Source organism: Cebidichthys violaceus, unplaced genomic scaffold (genome assembly GCF_023349555.1).
Source record: "Cebidichthys violaceus isolate CVI_PGR_0920_01 unplaced genomic scaffold, fCebVio1.0.p SCAF_20, whole genome shotgun sequence".
Lineage (NCBI taxonomy): Eukaryota > Metazoa > Chordata > Actinopteri > Perciformes > Stichaeidae > Cebidichthys > Cebidichthys violaceus.
In genome coordinates this window covers 1,290,605-1,316,614 of record NW_027176373.1, presented here as the reverse complement: position 1 = coordinate 1,316,614, position 26,010 = coordinate 1,290,605, and the positions used below count along the sequence as shown (strand labels likewise).

The window sequence follows — 26,010 nt, the reverse complement described above, 5'->3', positions numbered from 1 at the left end:
CCCCTAGGTGCGGGCCATTGTAAAGATTTCGCAGTTGTAGTTTATAACTGCACAATTTAGTTATTTGGATTGTATTTAACTTAATTTGACTTTACAATTAAATCTGTTTCGGGAATTTACTGTTTGAGATAATGGCATGACGTTAGAGTTTTGGACTATTGGTCAGACAGCGCAATCGATTTGAAAGAATGGAATTTGTGACAGGTTTTTACTGACATGTTAAAGCAATTAAAGCTACGGTTTGTGGGATTTGGTGACGTGTAGTGGTGTGGTTGCAAATTGCAACTAAATAGCCCTCCGCTCACTCCTCCCTTTCCAAGACTACTGTACCGTGAGTAGCCGCATGCAAAACTATGGTACTCGCTCTAAGCACATCAGAGAGGTGGCCTTCGGGTAACGTAGGAATCTGTGCGGCCCTTGCTAGAGCCAGTGTTTGGTTTGTCCGCTCCGGGCTACCGTAGAAACATGGCGGTGCAACACGTTGGACTCCGTGAAGAGAAACCGCTCACTATGTAGATATGAAGGGCTCATTCTAAAATAACAACAACACAACCATTTTTATTTTAAGATGATTGTACACTTGATGAAAAAATAGTTATGAACATCATATTCAATTTCTTCTAATGGATTCCTCGAAATTATATACTCTGTACCTTTAATTGATGATGGACGGTAATGTTGCTTTGTGTCTGCTGGGTTTAGTTAAGTAATTGTTTGTTAACATGTAAGCTCTAAAAACTTTGTAATATAATACAGCACTGGAACTGTGTTGGAAATGATGCGTACAAAATATCTTATTTCCACTAAACTAAAACAGACAAAAACTAAAACTGTAAACAAAATGTATCTGTGCTCGGTGACCTGATTCACAAAGAGAGCAGTAGTCTGTAGTTTATTAGTTATTAACACAGGTTTCATGTCACAGCTACAATATGGACGCTTCCTTGGATTATCGTGAGTCCTGATGCCAGACAATCTTTAACCAGCAGTTATCAGGCACTACCCAACAAGGCCAGTGAGGCCAGGTGAACTGACTTTAAAGAGAGCGTTTACTTCTGAGAGCAGCATCTGATCGCTGATAGCTTCAGTTTAGCGTGGACTGCAGGTAGAGAGACTGCGTCAGAGGTGTTGATTCAACCGTGTCTTTGAGCTTTATGGCACTGTTTAGCCTCTTTTATCTCATTGTTTGGGTTTTACGGCACATTCAGTACCACCACTCCCTTAAGACGTACCTACCCAGTAACAAATAACTGATAATGTGTCTGTTGGAGCTGTCGAAGGGCAACTTGCCCGTACCTTAGCCATAAGACCTGTGTAAGGTGATTTTATGTTAATAACGTGATTACAGTAAGCTGGACTGACCCCTAATGGCCAAAACATGACTTTATGCAAATTTGAATGCAGTACTTTACAGTATGTGGACATTGTGGCAAGAGGCTACTTATTTTACCAACATATAAAATATGGTAATTTTTCTGGAAAATATAAATTTAGGAAAACATTCCACCTTCAAGTTCCTCTTTAATTGAACCAAAAAAGACACCCTCAAAAAAACTGTGAAACTGATGCTCATTGTTTATTAATTTACAATGAATGTTCCCGTTTATATTTAAAAGAAGAAAATAAAATCCACCACTTTGTGTTCGAATAACTCTTCATTTTTTTAAGCGCATCTGTCGTGTCAGGGAGCAGACCTTCAAAATAAAAGCGTGAATTGCGTAACAACGTCTCTACCGCCCATGTGAACCTTCTCACCGGAAGCACCACCTTTAATTCCGGCGCCGGGTCAAGACTCTTATTTTGACAGCAGCTCTGGAAAAGCTCCGTTTTGTTTCCTTGCCTTTTAGCTCGACAGTGGTGCTGCTGCTGCTGCTGCTGCTGCTGCTGCTGAGCCTCTCGGCAGTGTGTATATTGCGTGGATGGTGGACTGTTCCCGGTGGAAAAAAAAACACACCGACCCCCGGGGCCCGCATTAAAATGCCTCATCGCCGCGTGTAAACGGGCGAAACTTCGCGGAGGAGAGACAGTTTAGAGGCAGGTTTTTTTAGAGGAAAAATAGAGGCAGGATGTTGCAAGTTTTAGCTTGTGGCGCCGTAGTTTTCCCCGGTCTCTTCTTCGCCTTTAGGAAAATCCTGCCGTGTGTGTTCAAACACTGGAGCGATGCCGACGTGGTGCTGGTCAGCGAGAGGTAAACTAGCTAAATTCATCCTTTTGTGCGACATTTCCTGCCGAATTACGACCTAACACTGCGAGCTAATGTATAGCATTTGACCTTGTTTGGTGGCTAGTAACGTCCCCCCCACCACACACACACACACACACACACACACACACACACACACACACACAAACACAAACACACACACACACATTCAGTTAGCTAGCTAATCTTGTTATATTATTTTATGTAACGTGAGCAATTTACGATTCCTGTTGTCTCTATTGGATTACTACCATATGTATCTTATGTAATTGAATTTCCTATTTTAATGTGTATTAAGCGTTATTACCTTTGTGCTAAATTGGCCCAGTAATCCCCCCCCCAAAAAATAATCTTTTACAAGGATGATTTGCACATTATACGTAGTATATACACATGTAGTCATACCATAGACGACTGTGCTATTAGCTCTTGTATCTGTGTTGAATTCAATTGGTCTGTGTGTGTTTTTTTACAGAGACTTATCATGCATCAAGTCCTACTAACATGCATGTTTTTTTATGGTGCTTCACATGTAATCATAAGTAGTCTGTGACATCATTAAAACCGTGCATCCCCCAGGGGCTTTTGTAAGTGGTCCACATAAGAAGTGACATTTTTTTTTTTTTTTTTTTTTTGTTACACGTGAACAAACCTCGAGCTTGATCCATGTGTGTCATAAATTCTGGGAACAAAAAAACAACAACGAGATGTCACATCTGCAGCCTCCTCAGTAACTTTAGGTTATCACCTGGCAATAGATATGGCGAAAGTATAATAATTAACTGTGTGTGTGTGTGTGTGTGTGTGTGTCTCTCTCACTCAGTGTGACTTGCTCACATGTGCACGGCTCAGTTCAATGCTCATTTGTACGCTGTCACTCCGGCTAATCCTCTGAGCTCCGGTCAGGGTTGAATGCTGAGTTAGCTAGGCTCTGGAAAACACTGAACCCTGCTCCTGAATAATGCTTCTACTAATTTACTAATGCTCATCTAACGGAAAATCTTCCTCACACGCCTCAGAGGATATCTCGCTGCTTGTTTCGTGACTTAACCGGCCTCTGAAGTTGACTGTATCTGCTTCTGCCACAAAGGTCCCCCCGAGCTCAGATCATAGCGTCTTTGGTTGTGGTGGAACAGTTTCGGTAGATTTTTCACGTGTACTAAAATATTGTGTGATTATTATTAATTTTTTTTCTATTAATGTCCCTGTGGGGTTACTGTGTCTTGTGCAAAACCTAATTTAGTTAAATAGATGTGCGTGCTCTGCCTTCAATGAAATACATGTGGTAAAACATAACCGGCAGCTCATGTACTCAATGTAATGAATAGTGTTCAGTGTAACTTTGCTCATATAGTATTTGTTTGCGAGTTAAAGGGACACAGATGTTAGATAACACTTGCATGATACTCTGTGACTTGTGAGAGACAGATTTGAAATGATCACAGTTGAATCAGGAAAGTCCCCAAAAAAAAATGCAGAGGCCTGGGTCAAGCTCCCAAAACAATGGATGCTACAATTCCAGCAACGCAACGTGATAGCAATCCCCCATGCAACTCTCTCTGCATGCGACCACATCTTTTAAACTCCACATCTGCTAGAACAAAAAAAATAAATACTTTTATCTGAAGTTTACTATTAGATGAAATAGAAGCACATGTGAGAAGATATTGGAAAAAATAAATAAATATTCAAAATAGTTGGGGCTTGACCGAATAGTTCAAAGCTCCATTCAAAACATTGACTTTCAAATTCTAAATCAACATTCAAATGCTGTGCAGCTTCTTCCTACCTGTAGGCCTGTTCACTGTGTCTAAACCTGTTTTTCCTGCACATGTACAGATAAAGATAAGGCCACACTACTATTAGTGCTATACTGTTTCTTAAGATTGTTTCAGACTCATGTGATCAAAACATTTCTAATAACTCAAGCGCCTTGTAAAGTCCAAACGACAGAATTTATTGAAAAAGATTATCATTTCCAGAATTCATACATGCTTTTATGCTTCAATCCATATTTGTTGGGGTTAAGCCTTTTTAAAAAAAAAAAACATTTTCACTGTGGTGAAATAGTTTTCTCTTCCGCTTGCCGTACTCAAAGTGAGGCGCTCGCCTGTATTAACGGGGCGGTCTAGCATCAACGTAACAGCACCATAAATTCATATAAGCGTTCATATTTTTGTTACATCTTGTATGTCATAACAAATGACGACAGACATTCAAAGCTTCGTTCCAAATCCTTTATAGAAGCTAAGAATGTACACGGATTACAGTCTGTGCAGCCCTAAAAAAAGAGTTGTTTTTTAACTTTCTAGTTATTAACTGACATCTCAAACTATCTTCAACCCGAGCTGTACGTACTGTATGTACGTCTGCCACACAGGGAGGACTTCCCTAAGTGTGTCCAGTGTGTCTGGAAAAGGGAGAAGTGGGTAAAGAGTGTCAGCAATGATGATGTCTGAGCTGTAAAGATGTAATGGTACTTAGCACAATACTGGATCTACATGTGATCTCAAAGAGTGCTGACGCACAACGACATTCAGAGCTTAGTCAAAATAAAAACCTGCATTGATGACTCAATCTCATTTCATATTATCTCAAGACAAAACCGACAAGCCAGCTGCGCGTTCATAACGAGCGAAGCCCAGGCAGATCGACCCAAAAGCAACGTTGACCACATCCTCGACAGCAACCTTGTAACAAGCAATCAGCCACCGTCTTAGAGGCCGAAGGGAGGCACTTAAATGTTACGCGTTCACCACATCTAACTATCCCTGAAACCGACTGCAAAACTGCAGTCAGTCACCATATGTTAACATCCCTTGTTGTAAGCTTACCTCGCGCCTTAACGCGATTTCTCCTTTTCATTTAATCCAGTTGGAGAAAGGGAGATTGGTGCTTCATCGGTCTGGGTCAAGCTCGCAATTTTTGCAAAATTCCCTGCGATTTCTCTGCATTATCATCGTGAGGTTAATGTCCATAACGGTACCTTTCACGATGACAGTGAAAGGTAATTGCGATGAGTCCATTAGGAGGTATTAACCTTTTCCTCGTTTACAGTTAGCGATGCTCTTCAACCTCTCTTCTCGCCATCAAGTCAAACCCCGTCCGGGTTCGACTGGTTAAAAAACGGCAAAACAGGAAGTGACTAAATTTACTCTTTCTGTCTCGTGCGTCTGATTGTAAATGCCAGCCTATAGGCCAAAAATAGTAAGTCGATTTAAGATTTCTACAGAAAAGCTATTGCTTAATGAAGTCCATCAGCCATTCAGAATACCAAAGACGGTTCTTACGTAGTTATTTTTCACTAACCGATCAATTATTACCCCTCTGTTCCAGCGCACAGCATGACGATGCTTGATATCGGCTTGACGGCAACTGGCTCCCGATTGGCTAATCGTTAGTCCACTCGCTGCGCTTATTCGTTGATCACTTTTTAATCTGTTTTTCGTGTCACAACGACGGACGAATCGGTTCGACTCGAACCCGGTGGAGTGGGTAGATTCAGAGGTGGACCCAGGCACATAAGTTGACTAAATCTATATTACTTCAACAGCACAGTAAATAAGATGTCAACTCAATGAAGATATGTGCCCCCCCCCCTCGTGAATACAAGGGGGTTGATAAAGTATTAGGTGCACCTGACACTAGGGTGGAGCTCAGTACAATGACAGCACGATCGTTAAAAGCCTTAAAAATCACCCCATAGTGGAATCGATGGCGATAAAATGGCAGAAAATTGTGAAATCTTTCAGCAATTAGCAGCGGTATCGAGATAGTTCTCTGTGGATTGTCCACTTGAAGTGTTTATTTACTCCTACAAAAGGGGTTAAGGAACAATGCAGTCAGTGATGTAGCTGCGTCCAGAGACAGGGTTCCTACTAGCCATGAAATGCACTCTGTTTGCTTTTTTTTCTTCTTTCTTGCCTCTGCTGTCGCTTTTTTTTTTTTTTTCTTTCTTTCGCTCCGCTGCAGCACCAATGCAACTCAAAATTACGCAGCCCGTTTACCGGAGGAGCTAAAGAACCGCCGCTCATGACCGCCGGACGCCGAGTCGTGTGACAGGACATGAAAGAGCGAGTCGTCCGCGTATAACGGGACAGTCGAGAGGCGAAGGTTTCTGGGTTGTGGTGAAAAAAGGGGAAGCCAAGTTTGTCACCCCGGCCTGACACAGCGGGAAAGAAAAGACAACATTACCGAACAAGGCCGCAAAGCATTCTCCCCCCCCCTCTACACGCTACTCACCCCGTCAACCTCAACCTTTCATCAGCGGAGAGAGAGAGAGAGAGAGAGCGGGGGTTATTGGCGGACACACAATGAATGAGTTGTGTAAAATCTGGGTCTTGTGATAGAGTATGCGACCATGCAGCCTCAGAGGGCAGCGAGGCGTGGGGATAAAATGTGTGTGTGTGTGTGTGTGTGTGTGTGTGTGTGTGTGTGTGTGTGTGTGTGTGTGTGTGTGTGTGTGTGTGTGTGTGTGTGTGTGTGTGTGTGTCTGTGTGTGTGTGTGTGTGTTTCTAGGGGTAGAGTTCGTGGGGGATGAAGAAAGAAAGAAAGGGAGAGAGAGAGTGTCCAGTTAGTCATTTCCAGCTCAGGCCCGTGGTTTTGTAGTTGCCGGTCACGTGGCATTTTGTTGCCTTGCCGTTGCCGGTGTCACGGCCGCATTCCCATGGAGATTGGTGCGAGTTGACGGCAGGTTTAAGAGGGAAACACAAACACAGCCTTTGTTTTCTCACTCTTGCCATTTGCAACACACAAGTTACTTGTGAAAGAAGAGAAAGAAAGCAGCCATTATTAGCCCTGTAAAACTGGTCATTACTTACAGCAGGACTAAAAGTCTTTGGGGATTTCACAGGTCCTCTTGGTTCCTAACAACAAGACCTGAATCGTGCTGGGTCCCGGTTGTATTGACCAGGGTCTTGGGCTTTGCGACAATATGTGCAATACTCGAGTGGACCACGACTGTCATGGATTCAAAGTATTTCGCGCGTTACGTCCATGACGGTGGGTCGTAGTCAGCTGAACGTTTGTCAGATTGCCCCATTTCTATTTATTCCCGTCGCTCGCTTTAAAAGTGGACGAATGGACGGGGAACTGCGTTTTTTCGTGAAGTCGAAATGAGGAGTTATCTTTACGGTGTTCCCTCATTTCACCACAAAAAGCTAGATAAGGTGGCAGCTGGCTGGAGGGAGATTGCCTGACAAAGTCTCCTACTTGCTGTTGGGGCCCATTTCTAGTAAATATGACAACACAAAATGTTGTTTTCTGTTTCAGTGGTTACGTCTGCAGTATGATCGTATTTGGGTTCTCTCTCTCTCTCTCTCTCTCTCTCTCTGTGTGTGTGGCCATCGTTACGGTTGTTGTTTAATTATCCCTCGTTCAGCTCGACCAAACGCTTACAATTCATTTTCAATTAATAGAAAGTGACGTTGTGTGACTCTTATCTGGCGGTGCGAGATAAACAGCTGCAGTAGTGCTGCCCTTTTTTTTCTTCCCACAATCGAATATTAATAATCATAATCGGATGTGTGTTGTTGTTTTTTTTCACATTTCGTATATACGTCAAACTTTTCACGAGGCAGCCTGTGTTTGTCTCCAGTCGTGGCTGTAGGTGTCGGATGTAAACCCCGACTCGCAAAGAGCCTGAACCGTTTAGACGGTGGCGTGTTAAAGGGCCGACCGTCTATCATGGCCTCGGCGAGTGTTGGGGAATGAATTACATGTTTTCTGATTTCAAAGCGGCTTAATGTCGGCGCTGCCAAGTTGGAGAAGAGCCAGGGAGAAAGCTTGTCTGAGCAAAAGCGGCCGTTCATAGTTCGAACAAATTGGTGATATAATCTGACTTCCTGTTTAAAAAGGCCAGAATTCTCTTTTTTTGACACAGAACATTACAGTCAGTAAGGTTGTTTTTTTTTTTTACTGTCGAACTTACTGTTTAACACATCTCACAAGTTAATGACTTGTGAGTATACTTTTAAGAGAAGTGCAACGTGTGTGTGTGTGTGTGTGTGTGTGTGTGTGTGTGTGTGTGTGTGTGTGTGTGTGTGTGTGTGTGTGTGTGTGTGTGTGTGTGTGTGTGTGTGTGTGTCTTTAGGCCACCTCGCACAGTGACACTTCAAATAGAGACGTACCAAGTTCTCCTATATCACAGGTCTGTTTATAGACGAGGAAAGTGGAGGCCAAGCGCTGCTAATCCCACGACGTTACACTGAACTTGTAGGTCTGACTGCTTGTGTTGTTCACCTGAAGGGGACACTTTCTCTCAACTTGACCCAGATTCATCAGGTTTTACCCAGGCGGCAAACCTCCGGTTCTGAAAGGTGAAGCCAGTGTGTGGAAGAGCCTCACACGTGAATTCTTGTTAGCAGCAGGAAGCGACTCCTCTGGTTGCAAAAATAATTCAAATTGTTTAGAAATCTATGGGGGAAAATGACCCAACTTCTCACTTTATTTATTACCTCAGTAAACAGGAGTTCATGGTGTCATTTGCTAGTTTCACAGCATGATGTTCATGTATTAAATTATGATCCCATTAGGAGTAACAGAGACGATTAAGCAGGGTGTGCTTTAGGGCGGGGCTGCTGTGTGATTGACAGGTTGCTACCACAGCGTGGTCTGGCATCCGTGTTATTGTTTTTAGAATTTTAAACTCTCTCACGGTGTGTTTTCAGGTCACAAAAAGTCAATTGTAACATTTTGGGCACCAAAAAAAACCCTCTTTTGTCACTGCTGGTGGCAAAAAAACAACATGGTAATGTGCAAAATACTGAACTCGAGGCTTTAAAAACAGTCCAAACCAAACCGGTGGGTGACGTCACGTTGACTAAGTCCACGTCTTATAGACAGTCCATGGTTTTACCCTCACAGAGCTACCAATCGCATGGATAGGCCAACAAATCAAATATGACTTCATTGGAAGTGAGCTACATGCTAATGTCAGCTTGCTAACGGGCTCAGCAAGACTAATGCTAAGATGTTGATGTTTAACAGGCATAATGTGGACCATCTTATAGTGTTAGCGTGCTAACACTGGACCGACAGACCCTCATTGCTATCATGGCTGAAAACCAAATATGCTTCCATGTTATACGAGCAGCTGTGGTGTGATTTAATAACTGCTGTATTTGACCCTTTCTCTCCCGTGTCTCTTCCTCAGACTGGTGTCCTCCATCCATGCCGTCATGGCCACCACGGTAGGAGTCATCGTCGTGTCATCGTGCCGGGAGAGCGTCATCGACGACAGGTTAGACGTCGCGCCGTTAATCCCCTTCATGAAATACGGGCTTACCCATACACTTCTGAACCCCGCTGACTTCCCAGTCTTTACTCAATCGTTCCACGTAGTCCCTCCGCACACCCAAGGAGCGTTGCAGAGTAGAGGAAACACCGGTGAAGGGAAGAAAAATGTTGTCGGCATCGGTTACAAGCGGGCTTAGTAGTGAACGACGTGCTAAAGTGCTAACGTGCTAACGGATTTGATGTTTCGTGTTTCTTTTTAGCTGTGCTAGAGGACTTTGTTTGAATAAGAGCTTTTTTAATTGCTACATTGTTTGCCAGAAACCGGTCAAATGTATGTACCTTAGGAGGCAACTTGTTCTTGTGTGCTCTGAAAAAGACAATAACGGGAGAAACAGGACGAACCTGTTGAACCTGAATGACAACATTTACTTTGTAAACGAGCGCAACGAGGCGGATCGAGTTTATGCTGATGTGAGGAGTGGTTCGTGTGGATTTCGAAAAAGTGAATACATAGTTTAAGTAACTGATGAGTATATAAAATACAATTTAAAGAGTATTTCAAGTGTTAAAATTGAGAACGGAACTTGGTGGTAGAATGAGTGGTTGATTGGGCTAAAAAAGGCAACTTTTCCTTTTTATTTCTACTTAAAAAAATCTTTTACCTCTATATTCTTTTCAATGACGGTATTTTCTTTTTTGACCACCTACACGTCTGCACCCTGGTAGCAAGTTAGCACAGCCTCCCAGTGTGATGCTAAGCTAATGCTAGCGTAACAATCCTACTGAGTGAAACAGCCGTACTCGGGCAGGCCCAGTTCCAGGCCGCTAATCTCCCCCCCCCCCCCCTTCTTCAACCACAGGGCTTAATTCCTCCACAGCGCTGCTCAGTTCTGCCGTTCCTGTGACGCGCACACGGCCCGGAGCTTAAGAGACACATGCTCCACAGTCAGACCCATGAAGACTCGCAATCTGTCACTTTATTTAGCCTTCGCTGCCTCTGTGGCGGTAACGTCCAATACCGAGGTTTGGAGTTTTATACAGATGAATAGTTAGGGTCCATGGCCATATGTTCAATGTGTGAGTGTGGAGCATATTCTGTCCCATGCTAACACGAGGAGGATTTTGGTACCCATCCTTGTGTTACCATGGGTACTGAACAGCTAAATTGACCAGTAGCCAGTATCACAAAAAGTTGGTAAAGGAAAATTCATTTTTCTACTTCATTTGGTTGTTTTATAACAACTTGGGTTCTTGTTTTGCCCATTTTTTTAGCCACCGTTCTTGTCGGTTATCGGTCGAACCCGAGCCACCACTTCAGCCTTTACCTCCAAATAAAGTGGTTGAGGAGATGATGCAGCTACACTGTTGGTTTGTCTGACTGCTTATGTTTCCATTTTTGCTATGCTGCCATGTTTCCATACAGTACATTGTCGTTCTAGCCGATGGGAAATGAGGCCTGAAGTAAAAGGCCCTGGCATCTCTTTGGTTGGATTTGCTGAAGTTTCGTGCTTCATTTTGATCGGGTCACGGCTGCTCTGATCAATCGGCTCATATTGTCTCCAGAACATTTTGATCTGATCAGAGGCACAGATCTGATAACTCATCGATTCTCAATTGAAGCATTGTCAATATTAATGTTCTTGCTTTTCAGCCTGCTTTTTTGTATTTAGCCGTTTCTCACACTTACCAGGCCCGACCGGCGCGGACCTCTCCAGGGTGCATCCTGTCTGATCAGCTCAGTTGGTTAACATCGGCGCCTTTTGAATTTCAACTAAAACATTGGCCCTTGACCTATATACCGACGCGTGTAGCTGGTTAAACATGTTCTCGTCGGTTAACCAATTAACATTAAACCATTTCCATCCGTAGCTAGTATTCACATATATTCATGTGGAGAAGAATGTTTCTTTTGTGTGCTCATAAAAACCAGTTTGTATGCCACAGAATCGACCGATGTAGCCCAGCGTCTCCACCGAGTGGCTTGTTGTGCCTTACTGCTCTTAATCTCCATTCACTGGCCTTAAGAGCTGAAAAGCCCAGTGAGAGGTCAGAGGTCAGTAGCTCAGTTCTGCCCTGCAGCTTTACTCCGTGCTGTCCACATAATTAACCATCACGGTAACCGGCGCTCATTAGAGGGCTGCAGCCATCCGAGCTGTTTGTTATACTGTACTTGCATAAGACTGCCTTAAAGCCTTTTGGTGTGCTTATGTGAGAGAGACGAGGCAGAAAGGTTAAATGAGTTTCTGTGTTTACCTTTGTTGATACTAAAGGTTGTTCAGTGTGTGCACTCCGCTCTAATACTGCTGAATCATTAACTCGTCAATGACTGGGATGGGGGGGGGGGTATCTTCAGCTATTTGCAAACATGGCGAATGCATAGAAAACTGAGACAGAAGCACGAATTAAGATGGAAATCTTACATGTGTTTTTTTTGTTTTTTTTCCCCTCAGGCACTGGCTGGCCACCTACTTCATCATCTGGTACGGTGGGCCCTACATGACGTACGACATCTTCGCCATGTACCTCAGTCACTACCACCGCTTCCGCGTCAAAGGGCACGAGAACTACAAGCGGCATTCACTGAAGACCGTGAACTCCTTCGTCCGCAGAGAGTTCCTGCTGGTGTTGCATCACATCGCCCTGCTCACTATCCTGCTGCCTGTCACACTGGTGAGGAGGGGAGGGGAGGGAAGGGAGGGAGGGAAGGAGGGAGGGGTGAGTAAACACGAGGGTGAGATTGAGGCAGCATTGATGAGGCCTTGTTGTCGGTAGTCGAGGCCAATAATTGAGATCAAACCGGATGTAATGCAGGCGGTGCTGGTGGTGACGGATCAGTAGCTCGCTGCAGCGGCTGCTGGTGAAACGATTAGCAGCGCAGATTATCTCCTGTTTACTACGACTCTCATTGATCTCATGGCTGCACAATATCGGAAAAAAACACTGACATTGCAAAAAAAAAAAAATAATCTGCAATATATATTGCGATAAGTAGAAATAGAGGAAGTTTCACCCTAAATTTTGTGCATTTTAAAGTTAAGTGCTTCAGTCTGGTGCACTTTGAGAGTAAAATGAAATCAAATTTAATCATGAACACATTGATGGTATTGATATAGATGGTGATGACACGGTCATGCCGACATCGTTGCAGACTCCTTGCACTGAGGACAGTCCGACCCAGTTGCCTTTTCCAAGCATGAAAATAGACCAAATCAGAACCAAAACTTCTTCAACTGGCTTTGTGGGTTAGTGTGCTGATGATCCAGCAACCGCCTGAAGTTTAAAACTTTGAAAAGGTCTTAACAAATCAGTCATTCATGTTGGCGCTGTGTAACTTTCACCTACTGCAAATGCACACGAAATTTATCTCAAATGTTCAAAAAAATACTCGGTTGTATCTCAAAAACTGAATTTTTCACAGTATTTTGAATTCCATCCTCACGTAAGCTCTCGCGGTCGGTGGAAATCAAGCATCTTCAAACATCAGTTTTAACTCTTCATAAAAAATAAATCTCTCTTTTCTAGATGAATTACTCAAATTCTCCGACTTACTGAATTTCTCTCTGAATCTGTCTCCTACTGGTGCTGATGACGTTCCACATTGCATCAAAAGAGAGTAGTGAGAAGTCACGTGTTCTCTCGGTACTGTCCGCTGCCGGTAATGCGTCATTAGTTGGTGCTGTAATGTAGTGCGTTGTTTTCAAATCAATCCTGGCTTTTGAGCTGCATTATCTCCTAATGATCGCTTGAGTGGCAACAATAAAATGGACTCGATGCTCACTGTTATGGATTACCAATCAAGTACATTAGTGTGCAAACATGCTAATCCAACGGCTGCAGAAAACATCTATTATCTCACTGTGAATTACTGCACATGTGCAGATCATCTCCACAACATTTAGTACACACGCTTGCAGCTTTTATATTCCTGGAAATTTAGACACTAAAGTGGTTCAAATGAAAGTACTTTGTGGTTGAGGGTAAAGGCCTCTGTGTACGTATGAACTAAAGTACTTGTACTGTTTGTACTTGTTGGATTGGCAAACAGCCTCTATAACGCTCCGAAACCAGTTTTACATATTTACCTAAACCGACAATTAAACACTGGCGTCACGCAGCGGTTTGCCACGTATTCAGAGGCGTGAAAGTAGGCGGGGTTTAAACTTTTTTTTCATTCGTCACACCTTATTTTTCCATATCCGCATCAACGCTGCGAATGCTTTTAAGGAAAGATTGTCTGAAAGCACCGCTCTTCCCCCGTTTGAACAGTTAATCGTGGATTACGCTAATGAGCCAGTGTCCATTTTGTGACTAAATCTAAAAGTGTTGGTCTAATTCTAAGCATGGAGCGGCCTGGTTTATGCAGTGGAGTGGAGTACTTAACTGATTTACTGTGTGGTCCATTTACAGTACAACTCCAGTTCAAAGGAATAACTGCCGTTCAGGCTTCAAGGTGGTACATGGCAGGAAAGGGAAGAGAACCGTAAAGCACCAATAATTGATTAATTTCCTCCAACAATTAGCAAAAAATAACTATTGTTTTCTTTTACATCCTTGAATTGTAAGTGTTGCAAAGAGACAGAGGCATTCAGAATAGACAGGAAGTGAGAATGAAAGGTGCATTTTTTTTTTTTTTTTTTGTTGTGTGTTGGTGGAATGTCGGAGGAAAAAAACAACAGGCGCCAGGCAAAGATCTCAATGTCCGATAAAATGATTTTGAACGGATGAATATACGGCGAGTTGTTGAGCGAGGGGCGAAGGAGGAAGCGGGTAACGGAGCAGGAGAGGTACTGTGTGGACCGGGATGACTTGTAGGGCAGGGTTTTTAAACGGCAAATTGGAAACCCACTGAACTGTTTAACCCGAGTGCGCTGTGAGCACAGTTTGAGCAGTAAAGCATGCGAGGGAGTTCATAATAGAGCTCCATTTTCTGATGGTTTCGGCGTTGGCCGGAAGAGAAGCCAATTAACACCGCACCACACACTTGAATGCGTTCATACAGGCCCTTTCAACTGTCGACAGAGTATTTATATATATATATGCCAAAAGATTTACAGAAACGTATGACACAGCAGCCCCCCCCCCCCCCATCTCCATGTAGTACCCAGGTTAGCAGGCCAGGTGCAGTGGGAACCCGGCCCTCTTGTTTGCAGTGGCAATATGATATCAAATTACCCTCCATTATTCATCCTCTCTCTCTTCTCTAAACTCACCACCCCTCCCTCCGATCCTCCTCCTGTTCCCTCACCCGTCAGCTTTACGGTAGAGTCGTCACAGGACACTCCAGTACATTATCTCTGGAGGTTCATTTCAGAACTACTGCGTCGCTCTGATGTCAGAAGTTATCGTAAAAAAGTTTGAATTAGCAATTGGCCTTTTTTTTTTTGGGACATTTGGACACAGTTATTGACATCAAATGATGGCTGCATTCCAATTAGGTGTGCCAGTTTAAGGGTCCAGGGTATTGTGCATGCTCACCTGGTAGCCTGGCCTGTACTTGGATACCTAAATGGAACGGAGCCATTATTAACGTTTACCGTCGGGCGTCTGATCAGGACGCCCCGTGAAGGTTTTCTGTGAGCGTCCAATAGGAGGAGGCCTGTAGGCGGACGTACCGACCTGCGCGTTATATGTTAGACGTACACTCACACCCGGGGGTTTAATGGTGGTCAAGTCATCGGTCTCGAGTAGACACCTAGTCGAGACCGATGGCTTGTTTTACAGGTGGACGGTGTGCGGCGATGCACGAGATGAATTGTATGTTTCCTGTCGTCCTCTTAGCTCGTGGCTAACCGCGATTCTCGCGTTTTTGTAAATGCGTCCTAATTCGCACACAGGCAAATGTATGGAGTAGACAGTTTAGATACATTCTTGGGACAGATGGTAAGCAGCAGCAGCAGCCGACGCTAGCGACAATAAATCCATCCCTTGTTCTCTGTGGCTGTATGCAAACTAGTTGAGGGGACCGGTGAGTTTAGAAGTTGTTTACTTAAGTAAATGGTAAAAGTGCCATATTCAAAACTGTACGTGAATACAGTAAAATAAAGTATTGTCAATTTCAATTCAATTTGTAGCCCAAAACCACAAATTGGCCGACGACATCCTCTGTCAACAAGGACAACACAATGTGCTTAAAGTATCAAAAGTGTTATTGTTGACTCGCATGTCTCACATTACAGTTATAGGATTAAGACTGAGAAGCCTGTGATTGTTCTTGTTTAGGGTAAAGTTTTCAAATGATCCCTTCCGACATCCACAGACAAAAGGTAACACACGCCCACGGCAGGTGGGGCTGGACGGATGTACAGCCTGTTAGTTTGTTGGCGGCGGTGTAAAGTTTCCCTCTGTGGTCTCGGTCATTCTTTGGCGGGCAGATGTCACGGCCGCGTCTAAGAGCCACTCATGCTTTATTCATCACCGCCACACAGCGAGCTCGGCTACCCGCTCTCCTCTTTTGTCTGGAGTCTCTTCAGCCATTCCAGACCGACTCACCTATTCTAGGACGGCCTCTCTAGCTGTACAGCGCCGTGCCGCTGGTCAATATTTGAGAGCTTTATTCATTACCTATGCACAGGACAGCACTGCCTGCTCTGACCTTTTTTTTTTTTCTTTTTTTACCATGTTGAAGTTGTGGTAGAATCTACCTTTGCGGTTGTGCCATTGGCCCAAAAAAAAAAACCATGGAGATTGTCTTTTTGTTGTTGTTTTACTCTGGGTGTCGCTCTTAAATGGAATCCACCTAAATCTAATTAGGGATTGAAACATGCTCTGTGTATATGGAGTAGAGTACTGGACGTACTTGTACTTCAACCATGGTTGACTTTTGAAAGTATTAATTGGAAAATACTGAGAAATATTCAAGTTTACTTTAAGAGCATGGAGCTCATCAGACTGGACACTCCAGAGTCTGCATTTCTGCCCCACAAACATTAAAGGCAAAATTACAAGAGGTGTGATCTTTTGTTTGAGTTCTCCTTTGTGAACCGGTCCTCGTGTTTATTGTCAGGTGATCCTCCTCAACTCGTAAAGTTGGGAAATCTCACTCGGCCACGTGAAGTTTACAAGGTATTCGTGTTCTAGTGGTTACCGGTGACCAGCGGTGAATTCTTGAATTGGACCAATAACAAATGCACCACAAAGGATGTCGTCCCAGCAACACTTTGGCTCTTGTTATCAGCCTGAATATGTTGCAGCTAACTAGGATCTATAAAAGTATATTTACCGTTAAAGGGTAGCTTTAGTATTTGTCTACCTGGACCCTTTTAAATGGGGTAAAACAATTTTTTTTTTTTAAACTGGTTTGCTGAGCAAAATGCAAACTTTCTGTCCAGCGCTGGTTTCCTCAGCGGGCTGTTGGTCAGTTAGTTGGGTTGAAGTACATAAAGTACATTTATTTTCTATTTTCACTGTGGATGAGACGCAACAACAAAAATACCAGATCAAGCGAAGGGTAAAGAATTTTTTTTCTCTAGGATTCCTTCCATGATGTTGTCAGACACTGATAAGCACTTTTAGTGGATGCACAAAAGGAATGGCCTGATTTCATTGCTGCCGGCCGGAGCGCCGTTGCGCAATACTGGACCAATTTCAAAACAAAAAAAATTGTTGTCCTCATTAGTCACTTGGACATAAAAACATGGGAGAATAGGAATTAGAAATTACCTTTTTATCTTGCCACTGCATTGTTCTACTACCTGCTTGTGCCAAACGCGTACGTAGATCAGAAATTGTTATCGTCATTTTCGATTAAAGACGCCCAAACAAACGTCAGCGGCAGGAGAGGCGAGCGGAGCGCTTTTTGTTTTCAGCTTTGTTCCCAGTGACGCCTCTCAAGGTGCTGCTGTCGACTGATAAATGAAGCGAGGCTCTCGTCCGACCCGTCCTGCTCCAACGGACCCACGCCGACGTCCTCTCTCGGCAGATATTACACCAACAGTATTTAGAATATTCTAGTTATAACCATCGGTCCGAATCTTTCACAATCAACCTTGAGAAATGCGTGTGTTTATAACCTGATAATGTCTTCTGAAGCCTCTCTCAGCACATTTCCACTGGGACTGTTCCAGAAATTGTCCTTGAATGTCAGCTGTGTGTTCTTTTTTTTTTTTCCATGCTCATGTTTGTTTGCTCACCCTGTGTGTGTGTGTGTGTGTGTGTGTGTGTGTGTGTGTGTGTGTGTGTGTGTGTGTGTGTGTGTGTGTGTGTGTGTGTGTGTGTGTGTGTGTGTGTGTGTGTGTGCTCTTGTTTGTCTGTTCCTCAGTTCTGCAGAAGCGAGCAGGGGGATTTCTTCGTCGGCTGCTTGTTTCTAACGGAGCTCAGCACACCCTTCGTCTCCCTGGGGAAGATATTTATTCAGGTGAGACGGCGCCTACACACGTACATCCGACAGACTGGTGAAGTCACACGCCTGTCATGTAAAGCCAAAGGGTATTTTTTTTGTTTTTTTTGAGAAAGTGTAGAGTAAACAATTTTTGAGATTGGGCCACCGTGACTTTGTCAAACAGGTCAAGTAGCACGCAGCCAAATTGGGCAATCATTTGCTAAATAAGCAGGAATTGTACAACCGTAGCTTAGCAAATATAACCGCACATCAGGCCACAAAGCGCTGGATTGTTCTACAACTAAAAGTAGAAGAAATAGAATTAAAAGTGTGTTTGTCTGCTATAAAGCAACCTGCAAATATCTTCATGTCCGACTTACTTGCTGCATTTAAGAAAGTTCACATTATATATTTTCAGAACTGCAACAAGCTGTCAGCGACACCGTTGTCCGTCACCTCAGATTTAGTTATGGCCACGATGCAAATTATAGAGATGCAAAAGTGGCATTTGAAACCGCTTATCGGAAAGATATGAACTAAGCTGAATCTTAAAAATCGATGCCTCTGCCCGAGCAAAAAGTCACTTCGTGCTCGTTTCTTCTTTAGTTCCCGCTCAGGTGATGTGCAGTGTCTTGCATCATCGAAAAAACCTGAGTGTCTCCATTTCAGTTCAGGGATGTAGCTTGTCACTGTACCATCAATAATTAAGGTGCACGGCTCACCAAAAAGAAAAAAAAGAAAACCACTTCAGTCGGTGGCATTCAGCTAAGGAGCCACGACGCTGTTCACTCTCCCTGCCTCTCAACCCGGTAACAGCAGGTAGAGCCGTCTCTCGTTCCGCCCATACGGCGAGCGTTACATCCTGCTCGCTGACGAGCACGTGCGCACCGTACACGGGTCAGCCGTAATCTAAGAATAGAGGAGCCTGACTGCGTTTCCCAGGGCGATCGGTGCACCGCGGGCTTTCAGGTCTTTGCTGACATCTGGTGTCAGCAGAGTAAAAGAGCAAAGCTCCGCTGCTCGTCTGTCTTTTAACACCGCGGCCCTCCTTCTGGACCGGGTCAGCACTAACGGACACTTTCACTCTTGACCATAGGGTACTGCTTTTGCTATTGACTCAATAACTGTAATCTTAAAGTGATACCGATCCTAATAGAGTACTTCATGTCATTCCTTTTCCAACTCAATTTGATATCCATCATGTGAATGAAAGCAAAAATGCCACAACCTCAGCATTTATTTTTATTAGACATCCACAGGGGTGCAGTATAGCCGTACCCTCGGCACGCTGAACTGCCAACTTCGCGCTCGACTTGACTGTAAAGAGTCGTCGCTGCTGTGGCGGTGGGCCAATCGGATGTCGCGGTAAATCTAAGAACGCTTGCTATGATTGGCTGGCGAGTAAAAGCAGACAAACAGCCTTGTCGACTGGCTCGTCGACAGATCGAATGCAGGTATCCTGATACCCGGTCCTAACTCTAGCCATGCACACTTCGACATTACCATGCTTATCATGCTACAAGCTACGTGCATCCTCTGGGGACCGGGACCGTCTTTCCCCGGCTTTTGGACCCTCTGGAAACACGTTGGTGTAGATATTTTGGCCGAGCGGACTTCCTCGCCCTCCGTTTTTTAGATCACGAGAAGGAGGGCGATGGCAGAATGAATAAATTAAGAGAATGTCCATAATTGATGAAAGATCCAAACACACACCTCCGACCCATAAAAGTGTTCTACTAGCTACTGCGACCCACAAGCTGACAGTCAGAAGGTGTTATGTGACGGGAAAGCTAGTCTCCCCAAATCACAGCTGATTGAATAAAGTCATTCATAAGCCCCCCCCCCCCCGAGTTCAGGATGAGTCATCAAAAATATTTTTACAAGAAGACGAAAACATATATTTGACAGAAACTAAGAGATAACTGAACAATTAGCACAGGGAAACATAGCTTAGCGTAGCATAGCATAACTTCAAATGCCACGTAAACGTGTTCTCACCCTCCACAACCTCTTTCCGTCCCTCCCTCCTTTTTTTTTTTTTTTTTGTCTCCTCCCCCCCCCCACCAGCTCAGCCTCCAGGAATGCTGGCTGCACAAGGCCAATGGCGGTATGGTACTCCTCACCTTCTTTCTGTTCCGCATCGCCCTCTTCCCCTACATGTACTGGGTGTACGGCCGCCACTACGGCATCCCGCTCTACAGCGTGCCCTTCCACCTGTCGCTGTCCACCAACCTGGGCAACCTGTGCATCCTGGCGCCGCAGGTCTACTGGTTCGTCCTTCTTTGCCGAAAGGGCTACCGTCTCTACCGGCGTAGCCGCATGCCAGACTCGCCTCCCGCGGCCACCATCACTGACAATTCTAAGGATGATTGATATCCGGTTCACGTTTTTTTTTTTTTTTTTTTTTTTTTGCCCCGCTCAAGCCGCACACTCAGCTACTAACGCAACTACTTCTGCAGAAGGCACTAGTTTGACTTAACACATTTCAAACCCCACCATTGTACTGTAGTACACCAGGACTGCCTGCTCTTGTCCCACAACTCCTGGGCATTTTTTTTTTTTTTTTTGCACACTTTAAATCCTGTTACAAAAAAAAAAAAAAAATCTGCTGCCTAAAGTGGACCTCTCCACCGATACAGCTCTACTACTGAAGTTTGATGATTTGCTCTTTTATTTTAATTTTTTGGGGTGGGGGGGGGGGTGGGGGGCGGGGTTTGGCTCTTGCCTGGATCTTTGTTGAAGTGCTACACTGCGTCTGTCAACATTTACAACACTGAAGAAAGGGTCATTTTTGCTTCACTGAGAGAGAATCCGTGGAGTTAAAAAAAAAAAAAAAAAAAAAGAAGCACCAGAAAGCGAAGAAGAGCTTCCATGAGAGAGACTTTATCTTTTCCCTTACTCCTACTGTGTTTACAGCCTCTGCTGACTTTGAAGGTCTGTTACAGTGTTTGTGTGAGTGGCTGCTACGACAGGTTGTATTTATTGGAATGATTTTATTTTAATTTTTTTTTTGTTGACAAGTGTCGGGGACAGTTGCGTTTCCCTTAAGCCCATCCGTTCACTGATCACACGGACGAGGAGGATCAGGAATGGCTGCGGGATGCGGGATGCGCCTTCAGGCAGTATTAGCAGGCAAAATACATGTCACCTCATTCACTTTAGAGAGCCAGAAACAGCTACATTTGCTAACACCCCCGTCAATGTGACTTTTCACTTCTTATCATTTATTGTTTGTAGCGTCCCACAGAGCATGTTACAGTGGCATCGATCCCATCTCTCCCCCCCACTGTGACATCACTTTTACGTCCGTGGCTCACTTATTTTCCAGAAGCGATCCCCCCCCCCCCTCCTCCCCTCCCCTCCCTTCAGCAGGGCAATAGCTCTGTATGCATGGTGTACCCCCCCCCCCCCCCCCCCCCTCTTCCCCCCGGGTTTAATGCTGCACTCATGTTCTTGGGAATTCTTCCACTTCCATTTTAGGAAAGCTTTTCAGGAATTCAGTTTGGCAATAATCTCCAGCGTCGGAGTTGGAGAATGGTGGCACCAACAAAGGGATTACCTCAGTTGTGGAAACCATTCTTCATTTTTCACAAGTCATTCATCACGATATGCATGGCATTAAACAAGTCCGTGCTGGATTTCTTTTTATTTTATTTTTTTTATTTTTTTTAGGATGATACTACAAAGTTCGGTCACAACCTCAAAAAAAATAAAAATACTGACCAGGCTGCTCTCGATGTCTAAGAAAACAAAAAAACAATGTAACGCGATGATGGGATGAGATTAAAAAAAAATATCAATTGCAAGGATTTTAATTGCTGCCAGGTTTATATCATTTGCATGCGTGAGGCTTTTTTCAAAGAGCATAGGGTTAGTCGGGTTGTTGTTGTTTTTTTTGTTGGTGAGAGATTCATCTTTTGAATCCACGATCTCTATCAGCCGGAGCCGATGTAGGGCAGCATGACTCATGGTCAGATGTTGGGAGATTTTATTTTTTTTTGGGGGGGGGGGGGGTGGGGGGGGGGTGGACGTGGTGATGCCTAATGTGGGACGAACTCAGGGCCAAGGACGGAGCAATAAGGTGAGCAGAGGCTCGCCGGGGGGGGGGGGGGCGAACTTAAAACAGGATTGAAGTTTAAGAAGACGGATATCAGGAAGTGATTATTCCTGGACGTTACCTGTCCAGTTTCCCCAGAGGCTCTACAGATTTATATGCACTTGTGTTCTTCACACAGGGCTGTATATACTGAATGTTTTTAGAGATCTACATCAAGTTTTAGTTTCATCACGAAATCAAAAACTAGTTTTAAAACCTATATCTGAACATCGTGATTAGACCTGAGAGGACCTTTTTTTTTAATTTTTTCTTATCATGCAAAGCAATCTTTGTCGTTGCTGTATTCACAGTTGCATAAAGACATTAATCTTAAAGGCATTTATTAGAGAACATCACATGCTTCACTTTTGATCTTGGGAACATTGTTTCTTCATATCAAAGATTAAATAGAAGGTATTATTTCCTTGAGGTTTATAGTGAACTGACTGATTTTAAGAGTGGGTTTATGGCCTTTTTTTTTAAATGTCCTGCAAGTTCAATCTATGCAAGAAGAGGCTGCGGTGCATGTAGACAACACTAATGTCAAGTCATTTGGGATTGATCCACGCCTCGGTTTGTTGTGTTTTTTTTTTGTTTTTTTTTGGGGACCATACGTTTATTTCTGCTGTACATTTCTACTGGGACTACACACTACAGATCATGTTCTCCTGTTGCGTTTCGCTCGTCTTTTTCAATTCACCGTCGTAGTGTTCCGATTCATTTAAATTCATGTAATGCTGAAAAAAGAAAAAATCTGTGTATATTGATCATAAGTAAGGATTTTTTGTAGCAAACACCGACACGTTTACAACTGCAGCTCAGTTGACAGATTGAGTTTTCTTGTTTGGATACTGACCTGATGGGGCTCCTCTCTTTTTCCTAAAAAAAAAAAAAAAATACAAAAATAAATAAAGTTTGCATGCAACTAATACGAAAATCGTTTGAAAACAGAACCGACATCGCTAACGAGCTCTACAAGTTTTGATGATAACATGACTGCAAGGCAGGCAAAACGGCTTTACCTTTTTTTTATCCACATCTTTCCAAAAAAAAAAAAAATGTTTCCTACACGTCACTTCCTCAGATGGTCTTGTGTCACGATCGGCAGTTTCGTTAAACAGTTAAAGAGTCCAGTGTGGGATCGTCGTGAACGCGGAGATGTAGCGACGCCGGTACACCTAGAGAAAGGACGTACAACTGACTCAGTCATGTCAGTCACACGACTTCATCTATGGAACGGTTTGTGACGTCACCCACCACAAAGCCACTGGTCCCACCAGACGGCTGAATCCCCTTGATGTGTTGAGTTGAGTGAGGGTGAGGGTTTTCTATTATTTCCTTCTTTCATAAGTTACATAGTCTCGCTTCACAGACAACAATTGACTAGTTTACAAAGAGCTAAAATCTTATATTTGTTCCCCATGTTTAAATTTCTAATAAGTGACTTAAGGGCTCTTTAAATTCTCAAATTAAAGGAAGTTTCCTTCGACCACTGTTGTGGGCTTTTTTTTCGGCATCGTGTGGAGGATCTTGTTGCTCTGCACTGTGGCGGCGGCGGCAGCGTTGTCTGGGAGAAAAGGCGGTGAGTCGTCTCGTCGGTACAGACGGACAGCCCGTTTGCTGACGGGTCAGCGTGAGGGTGAGGGAGTAAGGGGAGCCGAGCTGCTGAATGATGGGCTTGTTCGTCCCGTTTTGGCTGCAGCCCAGCGGAGTGCGGGCCTCTCTCTCTCTCTCTCTCTCTCTCTCTCTCTCTCTCTCTCTCTCTCTCTCTCTCTCTCTCTCTCTCTCTCTCTCTCTCTCTCTCTCTTTCTTTTTCTTTTTTTTTTTTTTTTGTCCGTTGCTGACCAGGCCACTTTTCGCTGGAAGCGCCCCAGGTTCTTTTGTGCTGCTTTCAGCCGGACTCTCCCGCTGTCCCGCTCGCCCTCGGTACTCTCACACCCACCACATGTATAGTGGTGCAAATTAAATGGCCTCTAAAGAAGTTTGATTTACATTCACAAGATGTTACACTTCTGTTTAGAATGTCTTTTGATGAGTCTCCACAAAACCAACGGTTGTCTCTTCAGTCGACCGTTTTTAAATTTTTTTATTTGAGACTAAAAGCTGCTTTTTTAAATTGTGTGACATCTGCTTCTCATCCCCATTGTTTCCTCCCTTCCATCCTCCCATCATGCACTGCTCCGTCTCTCCTTTTTTTAACTCGTCTCTGGGCTGACGTGCTCTGTAGTGATAGAAAGTTGCTGCGAGCCCTCCTCCTCCTCCTCCTCCTCCTCCTCCTCCTCCTCTCTGCTGCCATCTGTTGTCAGGATTACCTGCTCGTCCACTCAGCAGTTTACAGGCGGCACCGGTTGGGATTAGTAGGCCTTGTGCAGGCATTTAACTGTGTCTCCTATGTAGTCGGCTACATACGTCCGCTGAATACACTAAACACTGACGCGTGGCGTTGTTTTAATGCTTTATTAACAGTTGGTGTTCTCGTTTTTATCTCGGGTAGAAAAGCCATCGAGACAGCTTTCATACCATCGTGACACAAAACTATTTGAGGCGCAAGTCGCAGCTCTTTTAAAACCCTTAAAGTCGAGCGCGTTGTGACATTAAGCCCTCTCTTGATTTCACGCTGGAATCAACACTACTTCTTTTAACCTCCCACTGCTGCCCAGGACTTGAAACTTTGTCAAATCTGACTGACAGTTTTGTTTATGTCTGTGGGAACTGTTCAACAGACCAATGGAGGAGTTTAAAGTTGAAGTTCATTAAGATTTTAATAGCATATCTCTTTGCTAAGCTTTGAAATCATGGATTAAATATAGAATATATAACATTCCACCCTTTTTTTTTTTTTTTTTCTGTAACAATTTCCTGAATTTGCTCATCAAAAATTTCCCTTGTTCTTCATCAAAGCAGGTCGTTCTTTTATTTTCATTGTGTCCCTCTTGGCAATTCAGAAAGCAACATTATATATATATATATATATATATATATATATATATATTTGTAAGTGACTGTCCAAAAATTCACATGTAATTTATATATATATATATATATATATATATATATATATATATATATTTGTAAGTGACTGTGTCCAAAAATTCACATGTAATTTCTATACTTAAAAATAACACCCATATCATTTTATGACACTGCCTTGCCGATACCTGATATTTGATAATAATAAAAAGCAACATCTGGTTTAATTGGTCTGATCTGATCGCACACTGACCTGAAGACGTAGCTCTTTAAACTCTCATTGGGAAGTCAAGCCACGTTGTTTCCATCGCATGGAGTCTGGATCGCTGCCACATAGACGGCGTCTGATCCTAAACCTGTGAATCCCTCAGTGGGAATTATGGGATACGCGATATCTCGACAGGCATCACTTGATAGATTCTTATTATCGAAAGTCTTAAGTTCATCCTCTTTGCTCAGGGTTTGATGATGATGATGATGATGTGTGTGTGTGTGTGTGTGTGTGTGTGTGTGTGTGTGTGTGTGTGTGTGTGTGTGTGTGTGTGTGTGTGTGTGTATAGAGGTTTATTGTGAGATGATGAAACTGTGAGATTCTGAACATGATCACAACTAGAATGGTTATGCTGTTTCTTTTCTAAATTATATTTTTAAAAGCGTCATCGTTTCTCCGTAGCTATTGTTCTTGTATTTATGCTTTCTGTCGTGGCTTTTGATGACGTCAACTTTTTCGAAAGGGTTGGTAAAACCAAAGAGCGACAGGAACCGCAGTTGATCGGAGGAGCTGTAGAGCTATGAAGAGAGAGAGAACCGTTTGCCTCTTTTGTTTTAGACGGGCTGTAGATGATTCCTCTTAATATCTAACTGACCCACTTCTCATTAACGTAACGGCGCTCCGGTCTCACGTCGTTTCTCTGGGTCCTAGAGAGTGACGGTTGAGTTTCCTCTTGAGGGTTTAATGCCGATTTCACAGCTGATTTAGTTGGTTCTCCACTAACGCGCACCCAGTACGTTTAAATCTACAGTCTGTCACGGTGACATAGAACTCCTACATAATGATGATACTGAGAAACTTCTCGCATTAAACAGTAAAAAATCAAAAAAAAGAAAAGAAAAAAAGATATGCTTTTTATTACTTAGTACTTAAGGATGGAATGGGAACGTGGACACCAAAATGAACACTCAAACCGC

General features: G+C 43.6%; 1 protein-coding gene across 1 annotated transcript; it reads left to right on the top strand.

Annotated features, from left to right (window-relative positions):
- Positions 1-1,694: 1,694 nt before the first annotated feature.
- tlcd3a (TLC domain containing 3A) lies at positions 1,695-20,436 on the top strand. The gene is made up of 5 exons (XM_068715630.1): positions 1,695-2,188; positions 9,357-9,443; positions 11,890-12,109; positions 17,697-17,792; positions 19,824-20,436. The coding sequence occupies exons 1-5, from the start codon at positions 2,067-2,069 to the stop codon at positions 20,127-20,129; spliced, it is 831 nt and encodes a 276-aa protein (XP_068571731.1). The 5' UTR covers positions 1,695-2,066; the 3' UTR covers positions 20,130-20,436.
- The last annotated feature ends 5,574 nt before the right edge of the window (positions 20,437-26,010 follow it).

What these genes read in the sequence shown, in the direction of transcription:
- tlcd3a (XM_068715630.1), top strand. Translation starts at nt 2,067, where the DNA reads ATGTTGCAAGTTTTAGCTTGTGGCGCCGTAGTTTTCCCCGGTCTCTTC. An exon ending in GTGGTGCTGGTCAGCGAGAG is followed by an intron (nt 2,189 to 9,356) that starts GTAAACTAGCTA and finishes TCTCTTCCTCAG; the next exon opens with ACTGGTGTCCTCCATCCATG. An exon ending in TCCTGCTGCCTGTCACACTG is followed by an intron (nt 12,110 to 17,696) that starts GTGAGGAGGGGA and finishes TCTGTTCCTCAG; the next exon opens with TTCTGCAGAAGCGAGCAGGG.